The 22,033-nt window shown below is 43.8% G+C and overlaps 1 protein-coding gene across 1 annotated transcript in view; it reads left to right on the plus strand.

The window, feature by feature from the left end:
- Window positions 1–1,792: 1,792 nt before the first annotated feature.
- Window positions 1,793–22,033, plus strand: part of LANCL3 (LanC like family member 3) — a gene marked incomplete at both ends in the record, with an annotated part of 91,936 nt that continues 71,695 nt past the window's right edge. Inside the window, one exon of the mRNA XM_079726966.1 lies at window positions 1,793–2,365. Within this exon, the coding sequence (XP_079583092.1) occupies window positions 1,793–2,365 (573 nt within the window). The remainder of the gene's footprint in view (window positions 2,366–22,033) is intronic.

Genomic DNA, 22,033 nt, shown 5'->3' on the forward strand with positions numbered 1-22,033 from the left:
TGCTTCCAAATCATTGCGACAATTAACACTTCTGAGGAAAAAAATTACCTCCAAGCAAAACTGGCCTTTCAAGTAAGTGGAGTTGCTGCTCTCCCAACAAAGTGTCAGAAACTTTTCCATGAATCACTCATTCTTTTGTGCCTTGCACCGTCCCTATCAAATGGCAAATACCCCTGGGAAAGGTGAGCTCTTTGGCCCTCACTAGTCAACACTTCGGGAAAGGAAGAATTATTTCAAAACAGCTGAGCAAAAGAAAGGCAATTCATTTGTTTAATTGTTCATTTTCTGTCTTTCCCACTGGACTGTAAGCTCCAAGAGGTCTAGGACCATGTCTATTTTGTTTATCCATCTATTTTCAGGGTCCAGGACCCATACGAGACACTCAATACGCCTGCGGCGGGGGGTGGGGGTGGGGGTGGCGGAGGAGCAGACGGGAAGAAACATGGGAAGGGAAGGAAGGAAAGGAGGGAAGGAAGTAACTAAGGACACACAGAAAAGGGTCAAAACGCCTAATTAGGGCTTCCCTGGTGGCGCAGTGGTTGGGAGTCCGCCTGCCGATGCAGGGGACGCGGGTTCGTGCCCCGGTCCGGGGGGATCCCACGTGCCGCGGAGCGGCTGGGCCCGTGGGCCATGGCCGCTGGGCCTGCGCGTCCGGAGCCTGTGCTCCGCAGCGGGAGAGGCCACGGCAGTGAGAGGCCCACGTACGGCAAAAAACCAAGCAAACGAAAAAAACGCCTAATTAAAATTCTCAGCAGCGTTTACCCTTATATTCATTAGTTAATGGCGTCAAGACATTTATGGGGCGCTCACTACGCATGAATGGGGGTCGGGGGTGGTCTCTAGAGTAGGAGAAAGACAGAATCCCCATCCCTTACCTTATCCTGGTGTGGTTCTTTGAACTTTTACTCCTGGATAGTCCAAGAAAAACAACACGACAGCCAAGGCCGAGAAAAAAATTACCCTGTGGGGCATTTCACAGTTTTACTGCACGAAACGTGCGTGATGCATTCAAATCCCTCCGCCTTTGGGATGAAACACTCAGAATGAGAAAGCCAAGTTGACCAAGACGAAAAACAAGCTTCAGGAGGGCGCTCTGTTTTTTTCCCAGTAGCCTCTACTAGTTGCGTGGCTTCTCAACCTTTACTGTTCATGAGAATCACCTGGGGATCTTGGTAAACATGCTGATTTTGATTAACTAAGCCTGGGGTGAAGTCTGAGCTGCTGCATTTTTAGCATGCTCCCAGGTGATGCTGATCTGCTGACTCGAGGAGGGCCACCCTGGAGTACACGAGAGACTCGAGGTCTTCACCTCCGCCGCCAGGTGTGCGTTCGCCCAGCCTCAGCGTTCCGGATCGGTGTCCCGCGCGTTCCTGGCCTTCCGCCGAGAGGGGAGGAGCCGGGGGCGGAGCGAGAGGAGTGGCGCGGCCCCCGCGTGGGTCCTGCCGGAGATCACCTCGGCCCGTAGGAGAGGCGGCCGAGCTGCGGCGGCGCAGGAGGGGGCGGGTTCGGCAAGGGCGCGGCCTCTGCGAGGGGAGCGCGAGACGCGCATCCCCCGCGCTCGCCGGGGCCACTCGGGAGCCTCGCGGCAATCCGGTGCCCCACTTGGCAATCCGCTCCGCGCTCCTTTCTCGCGCCCGCCTCCTCTTGTCACCTCCCGTCTCAGCCTCCTCGCTCCATTCCGGCCGCATCCACCGCCATCCGAGTGCCTCAAAGAGCGAGAGGTGGTGCGCGGGACCGCAGGGCGCGCCCTTCGGCAGACCCCAGCCAGGCCTTGGGGGGCACGGGCGGCAGCATGGACACCAAGCGCTGCTTCGCCAACCGCTTCGATGACTACCAGGGCAGCCTGCTGGCGGGCCAGTGCGAGGAGGCGGTGGCGCCCTTGGTCACCGCCACCATTGAGCGCATCCTCCAGGAGCTGCCCCCGCTGGGGGGCGGCGCTGAGGGCCGGGGGGCGGCGGCCGCGGCCAGCAGTTGCCAGGGAGGGCTGTACGGCGGCGTGGCCGGGGTGGCCTACATGCTCTACCACGTCTCTCAGAGCCCGCTCTTCGCCGGGGCCCGGGAGCGCTACCTGCGCTCGGCCAAGCGCCTCATCGACGCGTGCGCCCGCGCCGAGGAGTGGGGCGAGCCGGACGCCGACACCCGCGCCGCCTTCCTGCTCGGGGGCGCGGGCGTGTACGCCGTGGCCACGCTTGTGTACCACGCCCTGGGCCGGTCCGACTACGTGCAGCCGCTGGGCAAGTTCCGGTCTCTGTGCGCCGTCTGCGCGCCGGTTTCCTTCCTCGAGTGCGGCTCCGACGAGCTGTTCGTGGGCCGCGCGGGCTACCTGTGCGCCGCGCTCGTGCTCAAGCAGAAACTCGCCCAGGAGGTAAGAGGCAGCCCCGGCCGCGAGGCGGCGCTCGCCGCCTGCCCGGCCCTGCCCCGCCGCCCTGCCCCGGACTCGCGGCTCCGGGAACAGAGCCCCTGGCTGTTCTCCACCTCTCTTTGTTACTCTTTGTCTGACATTGTCGTTTCTTGAGTCTCTTGAGGTTTATCTCCTGGTTTTTCCCCTCTCCCTCTTCTCCCCCCACCCACTCTCGGTCTCTCAGTTGGGATTCTGAGCCTTTGCGCTTTGCTCGTGTTTTACGGCGGACATGGCGCCTCCCCAAAAGCCTCTTTGCCCAGTAGTTTTCTGGAGGCCCTTTCAAGTGAGATTTTTTTTAATCCCAAATGAAAGATTTCCCTTCCTTTGACCCTCCTGTCAAAAGCTGAAGCACCCTCGAATGTTAGAGTACTAGAAAATAATAGAAGTTTGGGGGGCTGATTATGCTATTATTGTTCCCATCATTAAGGTGAAGGTAAGTTGCTTCTGCGATCCCCAAGTCTGTAACCCAGAATAACTGCCCAGCTATAGGTCTGATGTGCTTCCTGTGTTGCTTTCTATTCAGTTCATTTCATGGCTCTTATAAAATGCATATCTGATGGGGTGTCCTCTTTTAAATAAATGTAGACAGAATTTTACCCCATTGTAATCGAATGTGTTTTTGTTTTTTTCATTTTCAAATGTGTCTTTAGGATTGTCAAGACGACAGCATACTTGACAGGGCAGGTTTTCTTAATAAATAGCTTTCCAGTGGCTCCTTGAAGTGAATTGGATTTCACAACTGCATATGGGGTGGGGTTTTTTTTTTTTTCCGGATTCACTTTGAATACAGCCTGTGGATATTAGAAGAGAATGTGCCAGTTCCTATAGAGTAGGAAAAAACAAATCCTCCAAAGGATCATAGTAACTAGAACTGAAAGAGAGGCACTTTCATTCATAACCCACTGGAGCCAAATATTGTTCTAGGGAGGAAGTGACACATTTAACTTGGCTCTATTTGGGCGAGAGCGGCGTTTGAAGAAAAATTAAAGGCACACAGTGTTTTTAAAGTGTAATTAACTTAGATAACCTCTACAGAGGCAGGCTTGATTTTTGTTTTAACTTATAGCAGGTGAGGTTAATTCAAGTGAGAAAAAAGATTACTAAAGACTGCACTGTGCTAGCAGGGAAGCAAAGGGCTGTGTGACAAAGTTGTCTTGCAATAGTTCACTCTGCTTCTGAGTCACTGTTACCTGCTGGCCGTTTCCCAAGGGCCCTTCCAGCTGTATAAAACTTTTGAGAAGGGCACAGGGCGATTTACATATCATTTGCATTATATTTGCAACTGCTTCTCAGACCTTGCTGTCTGGTGGCAGGCAATTTTCAAATTGTGCGGGTTTTTTTTTTTCCCCCCCAGTTGTTTTCCTTAAACTTGCTGCTTTCCCTTTCTATGCTTTTCTCTGGAATGGAATGGCAGAGTGGGAGACCCATCAGGCTACGCAGGTGGCAACAGATCAGAAGGACTCCTTGCCCCAAGACTGGTGGCCCAGGGCCAGTCTGCAATGCTGATCCACAAAGACATTTATTAAGACCTCTCTTTTGCCCTGCTGCCAAACCAGATCTGTCTTTTTATACTAATCAAGTTGAGGTGCTCTGGCCCCTGCTCCCAGGACATAGAACAAGCTCTGAGAGTAAAACAAAAAACAAAACAAAACCCATCTCTTAGCCTGAGCAAATCAGCTAGTCTCAGTGCCAGCCTCAGCTGTGGTAACCCAAAAAGTTCAGGCTTGAAAGGTGCAGGGCAGAGGCTAGGCATGCCAGGCTGGAAGCCCTTTGAGGGGAAAATACAAGTTTTCTGCACCATCCCCACCCCCATGTCCTAGCCTGCATATGGCTTTGCCCTCAGTAGGTGATCCATAAACCTTGATTAAATTGAATTGTGAACTTCTGTCATTTCTCTATAAATAATCTGTCATTCTGTCCTGGGTTTCTTTTCCTCCAATGTCATTTATATTCACTTTCCTCTGGCTCGGTTACCACCCTAGTCTAGCTCTGCCCCACCCTACTAGGCACATCTTTGCCACCTCATAAGTAGCTGAATGAATGAATCACCCTATACTGGGATTAGTGCAATATATGTACTCTGAGCTGGCTTCTCTCCCTCAAGCCATTCCATGTATCTCTGAGACACTAGATTTCTTTAAAACACTTTTCATTATGTCACTACCCTGCTCAACATCCTGCAGTGGCTCCCTATTACCTTTTCTCTAGTGGCTTCTCATCTCACTCGCCGTTAGAGCTAAGATCCTTAAAATGGCTGACAAAGCCCCATGTGGTCTGGCCCCTGCTTACCTATTCTACTTTTTGCTCACTCTGCTTCAACCAGACCAGCCTTCTTGCTGTTTCAGGTATTTATTGTCTCAGAGTGTTTGTACTCGCTGTTCCCTCTGCTTGGAATACTCTTCCCCTGGCTATTTTTATGGTTAGCTCCCTGACCTTGTCCAAGTTAGCTCCTCAGTGAGGCCTTCCCTATCCACCCTATTTAAAACTGCCACCTGTCCCCTGATTTATGCCCCTTTCTTACTTCATTTTGCTTATTTTGTTTATGTCTTGTTTTAAAATAACAAAACATACTTTATTTATTTTATTTATTTATTTTTGGCTGTGTTGGGTCTTCATTGTGGTGCATGGGCTTCTCATTTTCGTGGCTTCTCTTGTTGCAGAGCACAGGCTCTAGGCGCCCAGGCTGCAGTAGTTGTGGCACGTGGGCTCAGTAGTTGTGGCTCACAGGGTCTAGAGTGCAGGCTCAGTAGTTGTGGCGCACGGGCTTAGTTGCTCTGTGGCATGTAGGATCTTCCAGGACCAGGGCTCGAACCTGTGTTCCCTGCATTGGCAGGTGGATTTTTAAGCACTGCACCACCAGGGAAGTCCCTGTTTATGTCTTCTTAATTAGAATGTAAGTTCCATAAGAGTAGAGAGTTTTTGGGTTTTTTCTGTACTTAGCATTAAGACAGTGCCTGGTATATATTTGGGTACTCAACTTTCCTTGTTTTGGTGGTGGTGCAAATATTGTCTACTCTGTGGCTTGCTTCATCACTCAGTTTTAATGGAATCCCATTTATCAATATCTTCCTTTATGGTGGTGCTTTTGGTGTTAATGTTTAAAAAAAATCCTTTCCTATTTCAATAAAAACTTTTAAAAAATCCTTTTCTACTGCCAAGATATCAGTAAATATTGGTTGAATGCATGAATAAATGAATACTAGTTTCTTACAAATTTGACCTCAAATCAAACTTAACCACTAGACCAGTGTTTGTTAAACTTTAACATTATAGGCCTCACCTTCAGATCTTGTTAATAAAATACAGATTCTGATTCAGCAGGGCTGGGATTGGGCCTGAGATTCTGCATTTCTGACAAGTTCCCAGGTGATGCTGATGCTGCTGGTCCAGGGACCACACTTTGACCAGCAAGGCAATACAGTGCTGCATAGATTTCGGCATTATACCAGCCATGTCTATTAAGACACTGTTTTGTGAAGCTTGGTATATTTATTTATAAGGTTTTAGTTTAGAATACTGATCACTACATCCTACCATGCTTTCATTATAAGGATCCACAAGAGGAATTTCTGTCAGGGCTTTGAAACAGGAAGAGTTGTGCTCCTCCTGGAAATTGACTGAATTTTTTAAATCTCCAAGATAAGTTGTGTAACTGATTGTGTTTCTCACTTTATGTTGGCTACTAGGAAGCATATGGCAGAATTGTGGTCCACATAGCTTATGTACAATACCTTATCACGTGTATTTTTGCATACTAAACTTTGCCCTGGGTTTATGTAATTTTTTCGTCTTTCATTTACCGTTTTCTGAATTTTCTTCCTTACATTTGATTTTATTATTTGTATTTGTTTATAAAATTCATACATTAAAAAAAGTGTGTGTATGTAGAGAGAGAGACATACAGACAGACAGAACGAACCACTCTATCCAGATAATATATTTTTGGTTAATTTGGCCCTCCTGGAAGTACTCAAGGGAAATAGCTTAGAGGGTTTGTTAGGCAGATAGCCTTGAGCAATGGAGCGCTAAAGTCTTAAGAAATCACACCATAAAAACTTGCATTGGGTCTATTCTGCTTTCCAGATTGGTGGAAATGTTGCAGGGAAAAGGAAGTTAGAAAGTATGGTGGAGGGATTAAGCGGGAGGCCTAGGGACCACAGTTAAAATAATAACTTTTGCCCCCGGGTGACCTTGGACAAATAATTTAACATCTTGGAGCCTTAATTTCCTCACTTGTAAAATGGATTAATAATAGCTTCCTCCTTCGCTTAGTCTGTCATTCATTCATTCAGTGAATGTCAGCTTTCCACGTGTGCCAGGCACCTTGCTAGATGCCAGGATTGAGCAGTGAACAAAAATCAATATATAGTTATGTTGTCAGAAGGGCTTGGAAGGAGGTAAACGGGAAATAAGTGCAGGTGGGGCGGGAGAGGGGAAGGGTGCTGCCTGGCATACATTAGCGCGGAAGCGTTCTCTGAGGAGGTGATGTCCTCGCTCAGCACTGAAGCATGAGAGTGAAGTGGCTGCCGTAAGGGCAGGCATTCCAGGCCTAGGGGACAGCAAGGACAAAGCCCCCGAGGTGGGAAAGTCCTTAGAGATTTCGAAGAAAAGGAAGGTGGCCTGCCCAGCTGGAGCAGGGTGCGCAAGGGCTAGAGGGCTAGAGACCAGGTAGGAGCTGTGAGCAGGGGAAAAGCAGATCCTGCAGGGCCGGGGCAGTCCAAGTTAGGAGTTCGCATTTGTTTCAGATTGAAACGGGAATGTCTTCATCTTACTCACCTTTCAAAAAAAGATTTCCCTGGTTTTCTGTGTAGATAACGGGTTGACCAGTATTAAGAAGGGTCACAAGGGGGGCTGATTAGAGGGGGTCTAAACCCCTTTTGTGCCAAGGACTCCTTTGTAAATCTTGTGAAACCTACAGTACCTCTTTTTAGAAGAACATTTTTAGATGCATAAAATACACAGGATTACAAAGGAAGTGAATTATATTAACATTCGGTTACCAAAACATTTAAAAAATGTGTGATGCAGTAGCGTATGTGCTGCTCGATTAACGCATTCAATAAGGTTTTGCAGCGGGGCCTAAGGATTGTTGTACATTTGTATCATCAGGGTCAATGATATTTCAAGACATCTTCGACAACTGCAGTGTGACATGAATATATCTGTGATTTCTATAGGTGGCAAAGTCACAAGTACTCCTGGGTGGTTCGTGGTCTGCATTCATAATGAAAGGAAATGCCAAGTTGTTTAAATAAGATTGGAGAAAATATAGATGTGATTTTCCTTTCCCAAAGGGGACTGTTCTGGAAGTTGCTGCAATGACTCACCCTAGATAAAGTGCCTAGTGTAGTGCTTGGCACAAAGTACCTGCTTAATGAGATCAGTGTTATTTCCCTTTGCACCTACTAACAAAAAATCAAAAGTGATTCTGAACATCACATAGAAAATTATACCCAATACAAGGAATCTATCTTACTGCCATGATTAAAGGAAAACACCTTTTGCCAGATTGTTGGTTGTGTCCTTAGCTCATTCCTAAGGCAGGTGGTTGGCAGCTGTCTAAGAGGGGATGCCTTTAGCTGCAAATAATGGACTGTCCAGTAGAAAGTGATCTAAATCAGGTAACCGGGCCACACAGCAGGGGGTGAGCGGCAGGTGGACGAGAGAGCGAAGCTTCATCTGCTGCTCTCCATCGCTCACATCACCACCTGAACCGTTCCCCGCCCCCCCACCCCGCGTCCATGGAGAAATTGTCTTCCACAAAACTGGTCCCTGGCACCAAAAAGGTTTGGGGACTGCTGATCTAAATAATGGGAACACTATTACCTCACTTGACAAGGAGTGTAGAGCTAGGTCATTACAGGATTGGTTCAGCAACTCAGGAAAATCATCAGAACCCAAGCCCTTTCCAACCTTTTTCTCTGCTATTCTGGGTGTGTGAGCTGTATCACTCTTCAAAATTGCAAGATGGCTGCTGCCATTCCAAGCATTGTGTTCCCATACAACTGGGTCTGAGGTTTCTTTCTTTGAATTTTTTTCTTATCGTATGGAACATTCTATCCTTGAAGAATTTCCCTTCTGCCTCATTGCCCAGCACTTGGTCAACAAGCCAGCACTGGCCACTTCTGGTTTCTGGGGATGCCAAAAAGGCTAATATCCTTCATTTCTAACCTCTGACCTCTAGCGGATGCAGGTTCTGACAAGAAGAAAGGGGAGGGCAATGGCTGTTGGGTGGTTACCAAAGTGTCTGCCCCTTGGCTCCCTTACCAAGGTCTGTCTCATGACCTCCCACTTGGCTATTGTCAGAAATGCTGCAATGAACATGGGGATGCAGATATCTCCTCCAGATCTTGTTTTCATTTCATTTGGATAAATACCCAGAAGTGGGAATTCTGGATCATATGGTAGTTCTAGTTTTACTTTTTTGAGGAACATCCATACTGTTGTCCATAGTTGTCATAGCAACTTACATTCCTTCCAGCAGTGTACAACAGTTCTCTTTCTGCATCCTCACCAATACTTGTTATCTCTTGCCTTTTTGGTGATAGTCATTCTGACAGGTGTGAGGAGATACCTCATCGTGGTTTTGATTTGCATTTCCCTGATAGTGATACTGAACACCTTTTCATCCAACTGTTGGCTGTTTGTATGTCTTCTTTGGAGAGATGTGTATTCAGTTCCTCTGCCCTTTTTTTAAATTGAGTTGTTTGTTTTGCTATTGAGTTGTATGAATTCTTTATACATTTTGAATATTAACCTCTTATGGTTCAGAAATATTTGCTCCTATTCCATAGGTTGCCTTTTCTTTTTGTTAGTAGTTTCTTTTTTCTGTGCAGAAGCTTTTTCGTTTGATGTAGTTCCACTTATTTTTGATTTTGTTGCTTGTGCTATTGGTGTCATATCCAGAAAATCATGGCCAAGACCAGTGTCAAGGAGCTTTTCCCCTATGTTTTTTCCCAGGAGTTTTACATTTGCAGGTCTTATGTTTAAGCCTTTAATCCATTTCAAGCTAATTTTTGTAAGTGGTGTAAGATAGGGGTCCAGTTCTTGGCTCCCATGTCAAGTATTAGTTGACCATATACGTGAGGGTTTCTTTACGGGCTCTCAATTCTGTTCCATTGGTCCGTGTGTCTGTTTTTTTGTCAGTACGATACCATTTTGATTACTATAGCTTTGTAATATAGTTTGAAATCAGGAATTATGATGCCTCTAGCTCTGTTCTTTTTTCTCAAGATTGCTTTGGCTACTCGGGGTCTTTTGTGGTTCTGTATGAATTTTAGGACTGTGGTTCTCTTTCTGTGAAAATGCCATTGGAATTTTGATAGCAATTGGATTGAATCTATAGATGGCTTTGGGTAGTATGGACATCTTAATATCAATCCTGATCCACAAACACAGGATGTCTTTCCATTTATTTATCTTTAATTTCTTTCATCCAAGTCTTAACAGTTTTCAGTGTATAGATCTTTCACCTCCTTGGTTAAATTTATTTGGAAGTATTTTATTTTTGATATTATTATAATGGGATTTCTTTATTTTTCAGATAGGTTTTTTAGTGTACAGAAGCACAACTGATTTTTGTATGTTGATGCTGTAACCTGCAACTTTACTGAATTCATTTATTCTAGCAGTTTTTTGGTAGACTCTTTAGGACTTTCTATATATATGATTATATCATCTGCAAACAGACAATTTTACTTCTTCCTTTCCGATTTGGATACCTTTTTTTTTCTTTTTATTGCCTAATTGCTCTGGCTAAAACTTCAGTACTATGTTGAATAAGAGTGAGAGTGGGCAGCCTTGTCTTTTTCCTGATCTTAGAGTAAAAGCTTTCAACCTTTCACCATTGAGTATGATGTTAGCTGTGGGCTTGTCATATATGGTATTTATTATGTTGAGGTATATCCTGTCTATACCCAATTTGTTCACTTTTTATCATTAAAAGATGTTGAATTTTGTCAGATTCTTTCTTTATCTGCATCTATTGAGATGATCATGATTTTTATCTTTCATTATATTAATGTGATGTATCAACGTTTCTAGAGGAAAACATTTTTTTATTTACTCATTCAATTACTTATTGAACAGACTGAGTGCCATGCAGTGTCCTTTGTACTATGTATACATTTTTATTTTCATTTTTTCAGCTGTACTGAGGTATAATGGACAAACAGAATTGTAAGATGTTTACATCTTACATCATGGTGACTTAATATATGTATACATTGTAAAAGGATGCTCACCATATAGTTAATTAACACACCCATCACCTCACATATTTGCATTTGTTGAACCATCCTTGCATCCCAAGGATCAATCCTACTTGATCCTTGGGTATGATCCTATTAATGTGCTCCTGAATTCAGTTTGCTAGTATTTTGTTGAGAATTTTTACATCTATATTCATCAGGAATATTGGCCAGTAGTATTCTTTTCTTGTAGTGTTCCTATCTGGCTTTAGTATGAGAGTAATGCTGGGCTCATAAAATGAAGTCGGACATGTTCCCTCCTTCTTTTGGAAGAGTTTGAGAAGGATTGACATTAATTTTTCTTGCAATGTTTGGTAGTATTCACTAGTGAAACCATCTTGTCCTGGACTTTTCTTTGTTGAGAGGTTTTTGATTACTGATTCGATATCCTTAGTCATTATTGGTCTGTTTAGACTTCTATTTCTTCATGATTCAGTCTTGGTAAGGTGTATGTTTGTAGGAATTTATCCATTTCTTCTAGGTTGTCCAATTTGTTGGCATATAATTGTTTATAGTAGTCTCTTATATTTTGTATTTCTGTGATATCAGTTTTAGTGTCTCCTCTTTAATTTCTGATTTTGGGTCTTCTCTCTCTTTTTGTCTTAGTCTAGCTAAAAATTTGTCAATTTTGTTTGTCTTTTCAGAGAACCAATTCTTAATTTCATTGATTCTTGTATATTCCTGTTCTCCATTTCATCTATTTTGGCTCTAATGTTTGTTTATAATTTCCTTCCTTCTGCTCACTTTGGGCTTAGTTTTTTTTTCTTTTTCTGGTTCCTAGAGGTGTAAATGTTAGGTTGTTTGAGAGTTTTTTCCCTGAGTTTTTCTTAAAAATTATTACTGTCATACTCACAAGGTAAACACAAACAATAAGAGGATACAGAAAGATATACAGGCATACCTCAAAGATATTGTGGGTTCAGTTCCAAACCACTGCAATGAAGCGAATGTCTCAGTAAAGCAAGTCACATGAAGTTTTTGATTTCCCAGTACAGATAAGTTATGTTTACTCTTATATTGTAGTCTGTTAAGTGTGCAATAGCATTATGTCTAAAAAAACAATGTACACACCCTAGTTAAAAAATACTTTATTGCTAAAAAGTGCTAACCATCTCAGCCTAACGTTAGCGAATCATGATAGTAACATCAGAGATCACAGACCATCATAACATATATAATAATAATGAAAAAGTTTGAAATAGTGGGAGAATTACCAAAATGTTACTCAGAGGCACAAAGTGAACAAATGGTGTTGGAAAAATGGCTCTGATACATTTGCTTGACACAGTGCTGCCACAAACCTTCAATTTGTAAAGAAAAAAAAAAAGGCAATGTCTGTGAAGCACAATGAAGTGCATAAAACAAGGTATGCATGTTTTAAAAAATGTCTTCTTTGAACATTTTTAAAGAAATATTCTGGATATATAAAATACCTATATTTTTATCCATTTATGTGATATTTTGTGTGTGTGTGTGTGTATGTGAGCGTGTGTGTGTATTGGGTTAGCCAAAAAGTTCATTTGGGTTTTTCTGTAAGATCTGATGGAAAAACCAAACGAACTTTCTGGCCAACCCAATATATACATACACACACTACAGCTTGTTCTCTTATGTGCCTTGTGCATCTTTGCACATGACCGTGTAGAGAGATCTCATTCTTTATACTGGTTTGATTTAATAGCTATACCATAATTTAACCATTATTGATGGACATTAAGTTGATTCAAACTTTTTTCGTTTTTCGCTATCAAAATTAATTCTGTAAAGTATACACACTACTGCATATAATGTGCATATATACGTATACAACATTTACATATACATACATACGTATGTCTGTATATGTATCTTTGCCTTCTGTTGCAAGTATATATGTAGGATAAATTTTTAAAACCCAATTGCTGAGTCAAAATTTATAGATATTTTTCTCTTGATGGAGATTATCAAACTGTTCTCCAAAAAGGTTACATCAGTTTCCATTCCCTCCATGAGCGTTTGGGGGTGCCTGTTTTCCCACATTATTTTCTTTTTTCTTTTTTTTTTTTTTTTACATTTTATAATCTAAACTGTTTTTCTGAATTTTATTTATTTTTATGCAGCAGGTTCTTATTATCTATTTTATACATATTAGTTTATACATGTCAATCCCAATCGCCCAATTCATCCCACCACCACCACCACCCCCACCGCTTTCCCCCCTTGGTGTCCATACGTTTGTTCTCTACATCTGTGTCTCTATTTCTGCCTTGCAAACCGGTTCATCTGTGCTGTTTTTCTAGATTCCACATATATGCGCTAATATACGATATATTTTTTTCTCTTTCTGACTTCACTCTGTATGACAGACACTAGGTCCATCCACCTCACTACAAATAACTCAATTTCGTTCCTTTTTATGGCTGAGTAATATTCCATTGTATATATGTGCCACATCTTTATCCATTTGTCTGTCAATGGGCATTTAGGTTGCTTCCATGTCCTGGCTATTGGAAACAGTGCTGCAGTGAACATTGGAGTGCATGTGTCTTTTTTTTTTTCTTTTTTTTTGCCATACGCAGGCCTCTCACTGTTGTGGGCTCTCCCGTTGCGGAGCACAGGCTCCGGACGTGCAGGCTCAGCGGCCATGGCTCACGGGCCCAGCTGCTCCATGGCATGTGGGATCTTCCTGGACCAGTGCACAAACCCGTGTCCCCTGCATCGGCAGGCAGACTCTCAACCACTGCCCCACCAGGGAAGCCCGCGTGTGTCTTTTTGAATTATGGTTTTCTCTGGGTATATGCCCAGGAGTGGGATTGCTGGATCATATGGTAATTCTATTTTTTTTTTGTGTGTGTGTGGTATGCGGGCCTCTCACTGTTGTGGCCTCTCCCGTTGCGGAGCACAGGCTCCGGATGCGCAGGCTCAGCAGCCATGGCTCACGGGCCCAGCCGCTCCGCGGCATATGGGATCCTCCCAGACCGGGGCACGAACCCGTATCCCCTGCATCGGCAGGCGGACTCTCAACCACTGCGCCACCAGGGAGGCCCGGTAATTCTATTTTTAGTTTTTTAAGGAAACTCCATACTGTTCTCCATAGTGGCTGTATCAATTTACATTCCCACCAACAGTGTAAGAGGGTTCCCTTTTGTCTACGCCCTCTCCAGCATTTGTTGTTTGTGGATTTTCTGATGATGCCCATTCTAACTGGTGTGAGGTGATACCTCATTGTAGTCTTGGTTTGCATTTCTCTAATAATTAGTGATGTTGAGCAGCTTTTCATGTGCTTCTTGGCCATCTGTATGTCTTCTTTGGAGAAATGTCTATTTAGGTCTTCTGCCCATTTTTTGATTGGGTTGTTTGTTTTTTTAATATTGAGCTGCATGAGCTGTTTATATATTTTGGAGATTAATCCTTTGTCCGTTGAATCGTTTGCAAATATTTTCTCCCATTCTGAGGGTTGTCTTTTCATCTTGTTTGTTTCCTTTGCTGTACAAAAGCTTTTAAGTTTCATTAGGTCCCATTTGTTTATTTTTGTTTTTATTTCCATTACTCTAGGAGGTGGATCCAAAAAGATCTTGCAGTGATTTATGTCAAAGAGTGTTCTTCCTATGTTTTCCTCTAAGAGTTTTATAGTGTCCGGTCTTACATTTAGGTCTCTAATCCATTTGGAGTTTATTTTTGTGTATGGTGTTAGGGAGTGTTCTAATTTCATTCTTTTACATGTACCTGTCCAGTTTTCCCAGCACCACTTATTGAAGAGACTGTGTTTTCTCCATTGTATATCCTTGCCTCCTTTGTCATAGATTAGTTGACCATAGGTGTGTGGGTTTATCTCTGGGCTTTCTATCCTGTTCCATTGATCTATATTTCTGTTTTGGGGCCAGTACCATATTGTCTTGATGTCTAGCTTTGTAGTATAGTCTGAAGTTAGGGAGTCTGATTCCTCCAGCTCCATTTTTTTCCCCTCAAGACTGCTTTGGCGGGCCTCCCTGGTGGCGCAGTGGTTGAGAGTCCGCCTGCCGATGCAGGGGATACGGGTTCGTGCCCCGGTCCGGGAGGATCCCATATGCCGCGGAGCGGCTGGGCCCGTGAGCCATGGCCGCTGAGCCTGCGCATCCGGAGCCTGTGCTCCGCAACGGGAGAGGCCACAGCAGTGAGAGGCCCGCATACCGCAAAAAAAAAAAAAAAAAAAAAGACTGCTTTGGCTATTTGGGGTCTTTTGTGTCTCCATACAAATTTTAAGATTTTTTGTTCTAGTTCTGTAAAAAATGCCCTTGGTAATTTGATAGGGATTGCATTGAATCTGTAGATTGCTTTGGGTAGTATAGTCATTTTCACAATATTGATTCTTCCAGTCCAAGAACACGGGTATATCTCTCCGTTTGTGTCATCTTTGATTTCTTTCACCAGTGTCTTATAGTTTTCTGAATATGGCTCTTTTACCTCCTCAGGTAGGTTTATTCCTAGGTATTTTATTCTTTTTGTTGCAATCGCACATTATCTTCAATACTAGGTTTCATGAGACTTTTTAGTATATGACAAACTGATGGGTAAAAAATGAGGATGGAAATTTCTCCGGTAGGAGATGTGTCCTCTTATCGTTCCATTCAGCACTCACTGAACAAAATGCACATGCAAGATTTCACTCAGTCTGAATTTGAGTGGTCCCTGGTTTGTAAGCAGCTGTGTGTTGTTCATTGAATAAGTAAACCCTGCAGTTTGGCTTGAAATAACAGCAGGTTGGGGAAGCTGGATTTTTGTAAGCTGAGTCCAGTTCCTAATTGCTCGATTATAGACCTATCAGGAAATGGGGCACTTCTGTGGGCTGCGTCTTAGATCCTTTGTTACTCTTGATCCAGAACCCTGTGATGGCTAAAAGGACATAAGAACTAGCACTGCTTGATCCCTTGTTGTGCACACTGTTGTAAGCACTTTACAGATATTATGTCATTTAATACTTATGACCTAGGCTCCAGTACTATCTCCATCCTCCCCAGTGAGGGAACCGAGGCACAGAGAGGCTGTGGAACTTGTTCCAGGTTACACAGCTAGTCAGTGGCAGAGGGGGGTTCCATCCCCACCGGCTGGTCGCCAAATCTGTGCTTTCAGTGCGCGCTCTTCACACTTTAACGTGCACGCAGATCTCCTGGGGATCCTGGTAAAAATCAGGTTTTGATTCATCAGGTCTGGGGTGAAGCCCAAGATCCTGCATCTCTAGCAAGCTCCCAAGTGATGCTGCTGCTGCTGGTTCATTGAGAAGATTTGAGTAAAAAGCTTGAAATCACTATATTTTTTTCAATTTCATGGGATTGCCTGTCAACAGATTTGACTGATCCCCCCCACCCGCCTCCGCCAAACTTCATGATTTTCATCGTTTGGCCTTTGTACTGAAAATGATTTCTTCCACAAATGCCAGAATATCAGCTTTCCAATTCATGGGTGATGCTGAAGGAAAGAATCACTGCCTGGCACATCTTCTTGCAGGTTTAGGGACTCCGAGTGACTACATGGATTTCTTTTTTTCTGATAAATGTAATTTTGCACTATATACACAAGGATTTTGTTGTTGTTGTTGTTGTTTGTTTTTTACATTTCTTTAAAGGCCCAAATAGACCATGCTCCAGCAGTTTTAAATCCTTTCATAATAAGAGACACTATCATTCCCAGATCAGATCGAAAACATGATGCTCATAGAAATACTCCCATTTTAGAATCATTCAGTTAAATTTACCTGTGTGACATAAAGGAGTGCTGCCCCAACTCTAAATTAAATTGAAGATGCGTAGACTTTTTTCCTTTTTTTTTTTCTGATACAGTGATTTAACACAGAATAATCTGGATTTCCTTAGAGATAACTTGTTTACCCCTTTTAATTAATCTACTAATATACATTCCACTAAAACCTAAACTTATCATTTGTATTGTAATTATTTGGAGAGAGCATGATTCATAATTTTCCTATTACTGAAGAAGTAAATTGGGGAACTGTGCATAGTAAAAATTATTATTTTTTTGCTGCACCTCATGGCAGGCGGAACTTCCCCAACCAGGGATTGAACCTGTGCCCCCTGCATTGTAAGTGCAGAGTCTTAACCACTGGCCCACCAGGGAAGTCCCTAAATTATTTTAAATGTACTGAATTATTTGTTTTGCCAATAACCTGACCTCCCAGTGTTCCATGAGAAGGTGGTTTTAATGGAATTTCACTATATTTATTGACTTCTGAATGTGAAAATGATAGATTGTATTAATTTCTTATTAACTTGGCTAATTTCCTCTTTGCTGGTTAATGAGAGATGTTTGTCACTCGACTGGCTCCTACACAACACACAGTGGATTTCCTCCATGTGTGGAGGGGGTCCTTTAATATCCCCATGTGGTGATGGTCTCTTGGTAAACTTGCCAACAGTCCATGATGTGTCCAAATAAGCATTTCTTTTCGTGATTCACTTTTACTGATTACTCTCTGACCTTCATTCACTAATTAAGTACAGTGCCTTGGACGTTGGGTGTTTGGTTTGTCTCAAAGAAAAACATGTTGTTCTCATGCGTTATTTATATATATCTAAGTACCTCTTATCTTTTCCTAGTTACTTTCTTTATGGATTTAGCTACTAAGGAAACCTACCAAGTTAACAGACTCATTATTCTTGGGGTGCTAGCCACTTGGACAGATGGAATTTTCAAGAAGTCATTTGATCCATTCTTTTTTTTTTTTTTTTTTTTTTTTTTTTTGCGGTACGGGGGCCTCTCACTGTTGTGGCCTCTCCCGTTGCGGAGCACAGGCTCCGGACGCGCAGGCTCAGCGGGCATGGCTCACGGGCCCAGCCGCTCCGCGGCATGTGGGATCTTCCCGGACTGGGGCACGAACCCGTGTCCCCTGCATCGGCAGGCGGACTCTCAACCACTGCGCCACCTGGGAAGCCCCTTTTAAGTACTTATTTATTTATTTATTTATTTATTTATTTAGGCTGCATTGGGTCTTCGTTGTTGCACGTGGCCTTTCTCTAGTTGTGGCGAGTTATCTAATTTTTGGCATACAATGTTTTTTTTTTTTTTTTTTTTTTTTTTTTTTGCGATACGCGGGCCTCTCACTGTTGTGGCCTCTCCCGTTGCGGAGCACAGGCTCCGGACGGGCAGACTCAGCGGCCATGGCTCATGGGCCCAGCCACTCTGCGGCATGTGGGATCCTCCCGGACTGGGGCATGAACCCGTGTCCCCTGCATCGGCAGGCGGACTCTCAGCCACTGCACCACCAGGGAAGCCCCTGATCCATTCTTTCTTTTAGCAAGCTGAACAAAGAAGTGTTTTGTGTAAGGTCACATTTCCTTTTCTGAATAGCTTTACACATTCAACAACCCAGACAAATGAATGCCTTTGACACTGTGAAGTGTGAGCACTGCTACCTGGGCCATAAAGAAGCTGTTTCCCAGATGAGAGTCAGTCTTACAGACTTCATGGGTGAGAACATCATCTGAATGAGAGGTGGCAAAACAAATATTGGTCATAGCATTATGTGCAGTTAGCTGTTACTGTACCCATCTACTGGCTCCATTGCTTTGCATGGAATGGATTCCCCATGCTCAGTGGTGTATTGAGGTCTGGTGTCCATGGCAACCGAAGCATCACCAATCTCAAAGCAAATACTATGGGGACCAGCTGAATCTCCACTCCTACAATGACTTTAGGAGAGAGCCACATTCCTAACAAACTTTACAGCTATCTAAGGCTGAAGAGAACCAGTGCTCAACCAGAAAGGAGGTATTGTTCTCATGCACATTTCAGTAACATAATTTTGCTATTTAAAATGTTTCCTCTTTCCTTGTAAGGCAAAGAGAATTGCACGTGTATCACCAGTTGCAGCTGTTGAAATAGGTTAGCGTCTCAATGAAGGCATTAAAAGATGATGGTTAAGAATAGGGCTTTTGGGACTTCCCTGGTGGTCCAGTGGGTAAGACTCTGCACTCCCAATGCAGGAGGCCTGGGTTCCATCCCTGGTCCGGGAACTAGATCCTGCACACATGCCGCAAATAAGAAGTCCACAGGCGGCAGCTAAGAAGCCCAGGGCCGCATACCGCAACTAAAGATCTGTGTGCTGCAACTGAGACCCATTGCAGCCGAAATTAAATAAATAAATTCGTTTTTTTTTTCTTTTTTGCGGTATGCGGGCCTCTCACCGCCGCGGCCTCTCCTGCCACGGAGCACAGGCTCCGGACGCGCAGGCTCAGCGGCCATGGCTCACGGGCCCAGCCGCTCTGTGGCATGCGGAATCCCCCCAGACCGGGGCACAAACCCGCGTCCCCTGCATCGGCAGGCAGACTCTCAACCACTGCGCCACCAGTGAAGCCCTAACTTAGTACTTTTTTAAAAAAAGAGATTACTTTAAAAGAACAGGGCTTTTAGTCATATAGCCTTGGGATTGAATCGTGGCTCCATCACAGTAGCTGGTTGACCTCAGCCATGTTACTTAGCATCTGTCAGGCTTGATTTCCTCATCTGCAAAATGTAACACAAGCAGCACCCACTTCATAGGTGTGGTATGAAGATCCACTGAGAATGTGCATGAAACATGCTTAGCAGAGGGTCTGCTAGGCACAGAGTAAAGACTCTGTATAAGTCAGTCTTTGTTTTATTAGTATTTTGAGTATTATTGTCATTAATGTAAGTGAGACCCTGTGTTGACTAAATAATACAAGTATGCTTTTTGGACATTCAGCCCGTCTAATATTCCCTGTGGTGTTAGTCAGAGCTGCTCTGCCCCTGATCACATCAGCAAAGCTGTGAGATCTACAAACAGAGGCCATAAAGGGCTGGAGGGAAATATCCTCTGCTCTGCCACACAGGAGATTAAGCTGAGCAGCTCACAGAGATTGTGTCAAGGTAAATTGAGTGGCTGGTCATCACCCCCGAAACCCGAAGCCATGAAAGTTACCCTTTTCACTTTGCTTCCTCCAGGAGGGTGTTCTTTTCTCTTTTTAAAATTTCAGGCTCCTTGAAGACTTAATCTAGGAATTGGCTTTCCTGTGTCTGATTTGTACTCCTCAGAGTAAATCACCTAATTGGCTTTATCGGCAGTAAATTGCTATGCAGGTGATGTTGGAATGTTTGTTTTTTTGCTCTCTTCCCCCAGAACCTGAGTGGTACATTCAAGGACCTCTTTCCTGCTCTTAAGTTCTCTTCTTTGCTTCTAAAGATCATTTGCTTGCATGGCGCCAGTTCAGAATTTCAGACAAATTTCAGTAGTTGTGCCTCTGGCGAAATGACAACTTCAAATGAGTTTTCCTCGGCAAATGTTCCAGATCATGTACAGTCGGTAGCTTGTTTCAGAAAAGGATTAATACAATTAAGGATTCTTCCAAGTGTTTCTTCAGCTTCTGGGCCCAGAAATTATGTTTTTCTTGCATTAATGCACTTTTCTATTTGCATTTCAAGGCTATGTCATACAGACTCACTGTCAATTTTACAAACTTAAATCTATGTTTTACTCTTTAGCTGCTATTCATATTCATTTATGACACGATGATCTTGATATGTATAAACTATACTACTCTATTAGTAGAGGCATCATTGAGTTCTTATCCCTAATCATTTAGGTGTCATGTATAATCATTAGTTCTGCTTACAATCTTCAGTGCCATACCACGTGGTTCTAGATCTGTGGCCTTCATCTCCATGGGGGTCTATTATATCTTTCTCTGATCTGTGGCCTTAGGTCAGTGTTTCGCACACTTGAGGGTGTATTAGAGTACCTTGGAGGGCTTGTTCCATCCCCAGAGTTTCTGATTCAGTAGTTCTGGAGTCGGGCCTGAGACTTTGCACTGTTAACAAGTTCCACTGATGCTGCTGCTCGCCTGGAGACTACTTTTTTAGAACCACTGCCTTAGACCATACCCTTAACCTTGGCCAAGCATCTCTGAAATGGGGGAACTGGGTGAAGGCATGTGGTGGTAGTACCACAAACTTATCACCACCACCAGAAAAGAACTCAAAAGACAGGACTCAGATTTTCCTGGTGGTGCAGTGGTTAAGAATCTGCCTGCCAATGCAGGGGACAGGGGTTCGAGCCCTGGTCCGGGAAGATCCCACATGCTGCAGAGCAACTAAGCCTGTGCGCCACAACTACTGAGCCTGCGCTCTAGAGCCCATGAGCCACAACTACTGAGCCCGCACACCACAATTAGTGAGGCTGTGCTCTAGAGCCTGTGAGCCACAACTACTGAGCCCGTTTGCCACAACCAGTGAAGCCCGTGTGCCTAGAGCCCGTGCTCCGCAACAAGAGAAGCCACTGCAATGAGAAGCCCATGCACCACTACGAAGAGTAGCCCCCAGTCGCCGCAACGAAGACCCAACACAGCCAAAAAGAAAATGTAAATAAATAAATAAATATATATATATATATATATATATATATATATAAATAAAGATAGGACTCACTATATTACAGGCACTGTGGTTAACATATCCATTTCAGGGGAGAAAACTGGGACTTAGGTTCAGTAACTTGCCTGTCATCACACAGCTGGTCAAGCAGTTAAAGCCACATTTTTCAGACTACAGAGCTTCTTTTAGAGATTTAAGTCAGGTTAGATTTCTGCATGTTTTTCTAGTAATGTATACACTGCCAAGAGGAGAGTGCGTTGTACCCCAAGCCATATGGAAGGATAGTTTTAACCTGGCTCTCTGAACCTCAGGGTATTTCTGAAGTTCAACTTCAGATTGAATAAACATGGCAGTCCAGGAGAGTGTTCTACATTGGTCCCAAAGTTCCAGAAGCCTGTAAGACTCAACTTCAACTTTGTCATTTACAAGTCTGATAGAGTGGTTAGACTCCCGGATCCTTTCCCAAACCCGAGCAACTAGATAATGGTCTTAGGCCAGGTTCTCCAAAAGCTGACTCAGATATGGGCACGCTCCATTAAGGAAGAGTCCTCAGGAGAAACCAGTATGGGAGTGGGGGAAACAGTGAGGGGTCAGAAGCCAAAACAAAGGTGTGATTTTAGGCTAAGCCCCAGCTTTCTGTCTCATTCTGTAGGGGAGCTCCGGAGTGTAAATCACATCTCAGAGTTTGTCCTGACTAGAGGTATCACTCTCCCACCAGTAATTCACTACAGCTGCGTGGGGGGTGTGATCCTCCAGGTACTTCAAGGCTTCTGGAACCATGGGGCAAATGTGAAGCACATGAGTTGCTGGATTTAAGGGGCCCACCAGCATGTTGGATGGGAAAAGAATAAAAAGAGATTCTAAACGCTTCTAAGAAGAAAAACAAAACTGCTTCCTTAAAAGGATTTGCACTGGACTTAGAATAGCAACTTAAGAAGCTACAGGACAATGGAGCAAGGCCCCCAAAGTTCACTAAGAAAATTCTCAACTAGAATTCTATAGCAGCCAAAATTATCAAATGTGA

Source organism: Hyperoodon ampullatus, assembly GCF_949752795.1.
Source record: "Hyperoodon ampullatus genome assembly, chromosome: X".
NCBI lineage: Eukaryota > Metazoa > Chordata > Mammalia > Artiodactyla > Ziphiidae > Hyperoodon > Hyperoodon ampullatus.